General features: G+C 30.7%; 1 protein-coding gene across 1 annotated transcript; it reads right to left on the reverse strand.

Annotated features, from left to right (window-relative positions):
- Positions 1-6,610: 6,610 nt before the first annotated feature.
- LOC132051788 (auxin-responsive protein IAA14-like) lies at positions 6,611-9,120 on the reverse strand. Its single transcript, XM_059442996.1, has 5 exons — positions 8,739-9,120; positions 8,029-8,261; positions 7,173-7,308; positions 6,980-7,041; positions 6,611-6,831 (listed from the first exon to the last, which is right to left on the reverse strand). The coding sequence occupies exons 1-5, from the start codon at positions 8,954-8,956 to the stop codon at positions 6,794-6,796; spliced, it is 687 nt and encodes a 228-aa protein (XP_059298979.1). The 5' UTR covers positions 8,957-9,120; the 3' UTR covers positions 6,611-6,793.
- Positions 9,121-9,926: the final 806 nt, after the last annotated feature.

Consider the following 9,926-nt stretch of genomic DNA (forward strand, 5'->3'; position numbering starts at 1 on the left):
ATATATAAGTTTATAAGTAAAGTTTATATATTTACTGACTAACAGCATATACGTATATATATATATTAAGTTATATGCTTAAGTTATACTACATATACCTAAAATATACTAAGAATATACTTATATATATCAATATACTTAGGTTATATAACTTATATATATGTTTAAGTTATATGTATATATATATATAGTTATATTATATGTATATTGTATATATATATATATGTTATAGTATTTATAAGTAAATTTATATATTACCGACTAACAACATATACGTATATATATATATATATATATATATATATATATATATATATATATATATATATATATATATATATATATATATATATATATATATGTTTAAGTTATATGTATATATATATATATATATATATATATATATATATATATATGTTTAAGTTATATGTATACTATATATACTTATATATGTTTAAGTTATATGTATTATAACTTAAGTTATTTATAGCTTAAGTTTTTTCTAAGTTTATAAATTAAGTATATTATATATATTATAAGTATATTCTTAGTATATTTAGTTATTTTTCAAGTATATAACTTTCTAGTTTTTAATTTAAGTAGATGTATATTATGTATATTCTTAGTATATTTTAGGTATATTCCTAACTTAATATAAGTAAAAATATGAACACAAGTAAATAGAAGAAAGCTCAATGAGCCATATATTTTATTCATTCATGGATAACATTTATTTGCAAGTTGTAGTTTTTTTTAACTTGCAAATAATACATGAGTTGCAAAGAAATAGTAGAATAATAAAATCACCAATTGTCAATCATTTGGTTAATTTCCGCCATATCATATTCGGTCATGGAGATATCATCAAAGTCTTCCATTTGGTCTGCTCCACTTGCTATCAAATCTTCAATCTCTTCCTCTTCGCCTTCCACCGCTTCTAAGTTTTGGTTGCGTTGCTTCGATCTAATCCAATCGTGAATGCACACTAAGTACTTGCAAGCTAAATCCGGATAACGTAGTGTCTATGGTATCCAATTTGTTGTCTTCCTTAGCTAAATGCACTCTCCAAAGCCACGGTTGATATTTCGAACCGTAAGGATATCTGGAGCCATTCTTGAAATTATCGGATGACTTGCCTTTTATTTCTTCCACCATGCTCAGACGTCCAAATCATCTAGTTGGTCGATATCCACATTTTGCTGCATCAAATAAAGGTGATATTCATCAAAGTTTGCATTAGAAGAAGGAGTTGGATATGAATGTAAAACTTTTAAATGCGACAAACCCGACAAGCCCTTTTTGCTACTTTGAGAAGTAGTAGGGCGGAGCAACGGGTGTAGCATTTTCTTCCAAATTAGAATAATGACTAAAAACTTTTTCTAAACTCGGCATCAATAGCGAGCTCGGCTTCGTTTTTAAAGATGGTTCAACTTCCTCTCCAACGTCTAAAAATGTATAAATTTGATTAACCAATGCTCTAGTATAAGACATTTTTAAACAAGGATTTAAAAGAGAACCCAATATAAATAAAGTTGGAATGGGAAAAAAAATACTTCTTAAATTTTGTTGTTATATTAAAAATAGCCTCTTTATAACCGAATTTGTATTTATACTCTTGTAAAACTCTATCTATTTCCGCTAAGTAGGCCAAAATTCCGGTTACCGTGGGATAGAATTGTCTAAAAAAAGCAAGAGTTGCATTATAAAATTTTTGTAAGAGTTCAACACATTCCTTAACATCTTCCCAATCCGTAATATTTAACCAATCATCACTATTAATATTAAAATGGTTGTGAACTTGTTGTATAGGAATCCTATACTCATATGCTTGTTGTAGCATAATGTAAGTGTAGTTCCACCTAGTCTCAACTTCTACTTGAATTTTCCTAGGTCTAAGGCCATTTTCCACACAAGAATTCCTAAAATCTCTCAAGCTTTGCCCTATTAGCATTACAAAAAAGAAACATAACCGCATTTCTTTTTTTGAATAGAATCTTCAAAACACTCAAGGCCATCTTTAACAATTAAGTTTAAAATGTGACAACTACATCTCACATGAAAAATATTTTTTAGCGGAGGGTTTAATTCTCTTTTTAAAAGACCAACCGCCTTTGTATTATTAAAAGCATTATCTAAAGCAATACAAAGTGTTTTTCTATAAATGTTAAAAAATCTCATAATAGTAGACATTGAATCAGCTAAAATTTTTCCATCGTGACGACCTTTCCCCTCATCATATAAAAAAGCTATAATTCTTTTTCGCATAACCCAATTATCATCAACCCAATGACATGTAATAGCAAAAAAATTTAACTTGTTAAGACTAAGACCCAAATCGGTGGTAAGAGAAACATTACAATTTAAAGAATTAAATACATGGCGCAAATAAAATCTATATTTTTTATACAAATCTATAACATCCGCTCTACAAGTACTTCTAGGAATACCCTCAAATAACGGATTATAATAACGTTGAATATAAGTAACAAACCCCAAACCCGAAGGAAAGGAAAATGGTAAACAATCAAAAGCAACCATTTTAGCTATTTCTACACGCTCTTTTTTCTTGTCATACTTAAAATTTTTACCGGTTCGTGATTCTATCGTCATTTGAATACCCCCAGATTTGAACCCGTTTGCTCTCCCCAAACATCCTTATGTCTACTTTTCATATGATTCGTTAGTGTACCCATTCCACCATCCTTACTAGTTTGTTGCTTAAAAACAAATTCTTGTTTACATATATTGTATGTAGCTGTTTGTCTTTCCTTATTCTTAGTCATAAATCCCCAAATTTTAGCGATTGACTTACGAGTTCTAGGCGGCTTGTCTTGTGTATGTCATTGTGCAGGACCTGTATCTCCTATGGGATTTTCGGGGGCTTGTGTTTCATCATCATCAATTTCATTAAAAGTGTTGGTATAATGTTGTTGCATTGCCTCATGATCTAAAAGTGAATTATTTTCACTAACATCAATACCTAAATTAGGTGTTTCGTTCACAAATGTTTCCTCATTAAACCCACCCCTAACAATACCACTACTACCGGCACCACATCTAAATCTCTTCGCTATTATTAAATAGAATTAATTTAAATCACACTCAAATAAATCACAAGAAAATAAATTGCAACAAATTAAATTGCGTAAATTAAATGGCGACAAAATAAAGATAGAGTTGGAACGAAGGTATCAAATTGCCGGACTAATTTCCAACAAAGTGAAGGAGGCTAGAATTGCAAATCCACCAAAGCTATTTCGGATTGTTGCAAAATCACCAACTCCACCAACAATATTATAATTGCAAAATTAATAATTGAAACTAGAATAAGACTTTATAATATTTAATTAAGAGAAATTTAAAGTGGCTAATTGTTGCAAAGTAACTATAATTGAGAGATTGATAGAAGAGAAGAGTGAATTGGTGTGGATTAAAATGAAAATGGAGAGGAGTTTATATAGGGGTGGGGGATGGTTAAAGTGTTAAAAAAGTAAAAAAAAATTTGGGGCCAAAAGGGGAGTTTGGAACCTATTTGGCAACGGGCCTATTTTTGCAAATGGACATTATTAACGGTATCTCAATGTCCCAATGGCTACATTTTTTTTTTTTTTAAATTTTGATTGGTTTAACCGGTCCGGTTCCGGTTTAATCGGTTCCGGTCCCAAAAATATCGAAACCGGACCGAATAGTATTAAATTAACTAACTGAATCAAGCCATTACCTGCTTCATTTCGGTTTTTCGTCCGTCGATTTGAACGGTTTGAACCGGTTGATGGGCTTACTTCACAAAGTGTCGGAATAGAAGAATAAAAATAAATAATACTCCTACTATATGTGAATGCACACACACACCTATATATAAATATATATATTAATATAACGTATTTACCGAAAATAACCAATACTTGTAAATAATGTACACGTAGGTGCAAAGCAAAGATTATCATACATCCATAAGATCACAAAGATACTTCAAAAGCAAGTATCTTCCAAAAGCTAGTATTGGAATGAGATCTTCTACTATCATTGAGATTTTATGTATTCTTAAATAGATTTTGAGAACTTTACCAAATAGATCCAATTTCAAAGAAAAATCGATTAATACCAATTGAGATGGTTTAGAAATATCTACAATATTTTTTGTCATACACTATAGACTAAAGGAATTTTAATAAGATATAATTTTTAACTGACTAAATCGAACCATTGACTCTCAGAAAGCCGAGTCAATAGACCCCAAGTCGCGAACCACGAATTTTAGGACTAATTCGGCCTCACTTCATTTTAAGGCATGGTTGAGAGCATTTTGAGTAATTGTTATCCTTATTTTGGCCCTAGTATAAATAGCTTTGGAGGACTTCATTTTTACAACTTTTCAAACTTTTATGTCATTCTCTTTTTGAAATTTTGGGTGTAAACCTTGTGTTGCCTACACAATTTGAACTTGTGCTTGCTTGAGGAGTATGGTGTATTTCATCAAATTATTGCTTATCATTCAATATTTTTGTCTTGCTTCTATCCTTTTAGTTTCCTTCAATTCCATTCTTGTTTGTTTGGTGATCAATAGCTTTCATCTCTCTACATATGTAAATGTAATACCATAACATAAGGGAAAAGTAAAAGTGAGATTATTAATTTTAGAAGTAAGAAGGTGATCCTTGTAATGTTTGGCAAATGAAGAAATCAAATTCGATTTTCAGTAATGTCCAAACACTGAAATCAAACATGGATAATCCTTCCCTATATATTGTCTGATCCAAGAAAAGTATCATATTTTGCTTGCATGCACGGGGATGGATGAATTGAAGGAGGAGAGGGATTAACAATGCATTAAAATTATTTTTGTGTGCTGTTAACTCTTGGAATATAAATTTAATTGACCAGCATTTATTACTCAAAAAGACACAATAAAGATCCATCGAATTTTTTGGTCAAATTCCTTTTCCTCCTTTTTTTTAAAATATTTTTTTTAGTAATTGTTTTATATTATATAGGAGAACCAAGAAAGGAAGAAGAGACAATGAGAATTTAATTCTTCCGAAAACTGTTAATATCACTAAACTTACACCTATACTCTTTTTAGTCCAATATGTCGTTTTAGCCAAACCGGTTTGATCTAGAATAAGTATATTTTATGAACCAGGAATGCATTAATTATCTTTTAAAATCTAACCTACTTCAATAAATGATATACTCCCTCCGTCCATTTTTATTTGTTCATGTTTGATTTGACACACCCCTTAAGGAGCAATAAATAAAATGATGATTTTACATCACCCCTAATTATTATAGATCATCTAAAAAATTGAAATCAATCAAACATACTTTAAAAGTTGTGCAGCAACTAACAATTCCTGGACGTTTCCAACCCGATAATGAATAATAAGGATAAAATAAGTGTGAGAGTTTCCAAAATGAACGAGTAAAAGTGGACATCTATTTTTAGCATACTGGACAAGTAAAAATATCCGGAGGGAGTAGATCAGAGGAGTGATTGATGGTAATTTTAGGAGAAACAAGGAATAATTTAGTCAAATAACCCTTATAATTGTTGCTACCAAATGGTTAGTTGTCACTTTTATCAGGTTATCGTAAAGATATACAGATAATTACATAATAAGTCAAATATTTTGTTTAAATATCTTTTATACAACTCAGTACATGAAACTTAAACTCTTTCTTGGTGAGTTTTCAAAAGGCTATAGTCTTTTAAGTACTTTATGCAGGAGCTATAGCCACTTCATTCCTAATAGTTATTATCATAATGATATTCCATATTCAAATAGGGAAGATTCACTAAGTATTGAGTTATATATGAATGAGTGGTTGATGTATTCTGATATTTGACCGCAGAGTATTCTTACCGCTAATCCGCAATCATTACAAATTCGGATAATCCTCGTACTTAGAAAAGCATTCTAACCAAGCCAAGCAGTTATAAACCTTGAGCGCCTTGCCAAAGGCATCAGCTGCTTGTTTATTTTTTATTCTTGGGACATGCATTGTATCACATTACCTAATCACTCAATAATCTTTTTTGTTTGTGAAATTATAATATTAAGTCAATTCAGGCCGTATATTTTAACTGGAAAATTACCCACAAATTGATTTGTTCACCGTTAAAAATCTCCATAAAAAAGGCGCATGTACCGTCCACAGTCCACACTACCAAATTCAAACCCATGCATTAAAAGCCTGGATTTTTTTATTTTTTATTTTTAATTTAAAAAAAAAAATGAAATGTAAGGCCTGGAGTTCCATCCCGTACATGTACCAACCAAATTAAAATTATTTAAATGTATTGGAAATTGCACTAAAATAAACAAAACATTAAATAATTGGCTAGGAAAGGGAATCCCCATCAACATGCACATGGCCGTGTTTCCTCAAAACGCAGACTTCATGATAATATAAAATACGTATTAATTAGAGATATAAAAGGATGAATAAATTAAAATAATCAAAATACATGATACGAAAATTTGGTTACCAGAAAAGAAAAAAAAGCATTAAACTGAAAGAATAAAACACTCAACAACTAAGACAGCAAGGACAAGAAGAACAACCAAACAGGACCAAGAATAAAGAAAAAAGTAAAAAGAAAATTGAGGGACATAATTAAACAAAGCTCATTAGTAATAAACAAGCCAGATCTGTTTATTGCTTCTTGTCCATTACAAATGCCAAAGATGTTTTTCTTGAATTATCTATATATACTACTATCACATACAGACACATGGAAATTAATTAACAGCTGCTTCATCAACATTTTTGAGTCTGCTGAACCAATATTTCAGCTCCTGCTCTTGCATTTCTCCATGGCTCTTGGCGCTGAAATTCAAGAAAACATTAATTAATTAATTAGGGATAATTTGGAAAATACTTCACCCAATCTCAAATATTAGCCATTTTGATAAATTAAATTTATATTTGGTGATAGTAATTGACTTAATTGAAACTTCAAAGGTAAAACTCATACCAAGTCCAATGGCTTCTGATCCTTTCATTATGCGTAAACGCTTGCATGAATCAACAAACATCCTGAATAAAACCATAATTTCACAGAAATTAGCCATAGTTATAGTTCGATTAATGAATTTCCCAGTTAATATATTTTTATTCATTAGTAAGGTAATACAATAAGGAGATAATAATGATAAAATTTCACTTACTCCCAGGGTACATCTCCCACGAGCATCCAGTCCCCATCCTTATCTTCATAGGTAGGTACATAGTCAGAACTGTTGAGCAGATCCATCAATTTCCTTTCATTCATAAAATCTATCATTCCATCGGCCCCATAATTACCTGCATATATTAATATATTATAAATAACCCATAATTAAATTAACAAGTGGAGTTATTATTATAACAAACGTTTATAGTAAAATATATCATACACTAACATCGAGACACTATGTATTAAAAAGCTAGGCTGTATCACCGATATATGATCATGATTCTAAGATCTAACTTTTTTTGAAAACTTGTAGTCTAGCAATTAGTGGACATCAAGAGAGAATCTGCTGTGATTTCTCTGTAATTATTAATAATTTTTTTGGGTCAATTGTCTGTAATTACTTTTCGTCAGATATGACATTTTCTTGAAAAAGTTTACATGCGTTTAGGACGTAGTCATCAGAACTTTTCATTATAATATCTCTAGATGGAAGAATTCAAGAAGGGAATGAGCTTGATAAGCTGATATTATCTCCACCAATATCATGAATCCATTTTAGTTTCATTTTAGATGTAAAACGCTCTCTATTAAACGCAATTTTATTCTTTTGACTCTAATCTAATGTCTCTGATTAAATAGTGAAGGGATAACTTACCAAATCTTTAGTGGTTAAAGATTTTTTTTAGTACTGTATCAGTATATTTTATAATTTAAATGTTAAAACATGTGGTATTATTGTCGGTATAATTCTTAACCTAGTGATATTGAATAACTATACACTGTCACTGCACATGGACTAATTAATTTGACGCTTTGAAATTATAGAAAATTATGAAGGATTTACATACCCATAGTAAAGGAGCTGAACATGTTGGCCAAAGAATCAGAGAGTTGTTGGTAACTTCTGTACATCTTCAAATCTACCTTACGAAGATAAGGTGCACCATCCATGGACACCTTCACAAATGCTACGCTGCTACTGCTTCCGCCCTTGTCACTTTTTTCTTTATTATTGTTGTCTTTTTGAGCCATTACATTCTTTCTGAAAGATCTCACTGGTGGCCAACCCACCACTTGAGCCCTGCAATTTTCCAAAAGAAATTAGATTTCAGCATACTCTCATGTGTTTAATAAGATGGAATTCATTTTAATTTTCATAGAAATTGTGTTTGTTTTTTGATGTTTGATTGGTGAGTTAAAATATTTTTCCACCACCAAAAATAAAACCAGAATTGGTAAGGAAATTTTGTCGCTAAATAGTCTGTAGCAAATGAGTTAGCGATCGAATTTTGGTGTTTAGCAATATAACTTGTCCGTCGTTAATTCCTGTTTTGTTGTAGTGCCTGTTGTTTAAATTCTATTTGTCTGTCTTACTTTTTTAATCTGTTTTAAAGAAAAAATCACTTTTCTATATTTAGTAAGTCTACTCACCTTTAGTTAAAAGCTAACAAAATTAAAGCCCTTCTTTATATTTTTAAATTTCGTATCCAGTCAAACTGAGACATAAAAAATAAAACGGAGAATATTATGTAAAGGGAAGAAAATAGAAGAGACTCACTTAGATGGTGGCTTGACTGAGTCCTTGATGCAAGAAGTTTCCTTTGGAGAATTGTTCATCTTTTGATCCTTTGTGGCAGGAGAATCAGTGGACTGAAGGTTGAGTTTGAGATCAACAGTCTCAGAAAACCCTCTTTTCTTAATAGTCTGATCTCTTAATAATTCTCCACCACCAGGCAGCCCCAAACATAGTTCAGTTTCCTTGAAATTCAAGCCCATTTTCCAGGCCAAAACAACCTCTTTATCTTGATTATAATATAATGGCCGCTTCTTTTTCTTCTTCTCCTATACAAAATGATACTATTTGGCTATGGGAATTGAAGAGAGAGAGAGAGATTCACTCACACAAAGCTGGAATAATATAGTGCTAGCAAATAAGGGGAGCATGTATGAGGATTTATGTGCATATATACCAAATGTTTCAATTTTGCTATAAAGTCCAACGTATGGCCTGGTGCCACGTGGACATACGTAGAACAAGAAAAAAAAAAAAAGGTGAGTTGTTTTATGTTTCAGTTTCATAACCTCAAAGTAGTAGGTTAAAAGTGGTCCTTAAACATAGTGAGAAAAAATGACAAAAATGATCCTTATTTTGAGGTAGGTTCAAAGTAGTCGTTAAACATACTCTCAACAATTTCTTTGGTCCTTTAAATTGTTAAAAATGAACATTTTCGGCCTCCGTTAAATATTTTAACAAACTATGTTTGATAGATTCGAAGGGAATAGTGAAAAGAAAATATTTAATCAGACTCTTCACTAAAGTCTCATTAAACCTAGAAATCGCAACACAAAAATTTGCATAAACACAAAAAACATACCAAACGTAGCAGACGCTATACCTCAAAAAAACCCAAACTCTAAAAAGTAGACTAGAATAGAAGAAACTGAAAAAGTGGCATTTCCAAATGTGGGTTCTCAATCTAGCGGATCAAGTTTGTTAAATATTTATGGAATCAAAAGTCCTCACTTTTGACAAATTTAGGGATTAAAACTGCTCATAAGTATATTTAAGGGACTACTTTGAATCTATACCAAATATAATAGATCATTTTTGTTATTTTCTAGATCTTATAGTATAGAGATTCTTTTAGACTATAGAGGAATAAAATTTAAACTCATCGGAAATTTTTTAATTATTTTAGATTACGGATTTTTCTTTTGCAAGGCATATGTAAATATTACTAATTAT

Source organism: Lycium ferocissimum, chromosome 4, assembly GCF_029784015.1.
Source record: "Lycium ferocissimum isolate CSIRO_LF1 chromosome 4, AGI_CSIRO_Lferr_CH_V1, whole genome shotgun sequence".
Taxonomy (NCBI): domain Eukaryota; kingdom Viridiplantae; phylum Streptophyta; class Magnoliopsida; order Solanales; family Solanaceae; genus Lycium; species Lycium ferocissimum.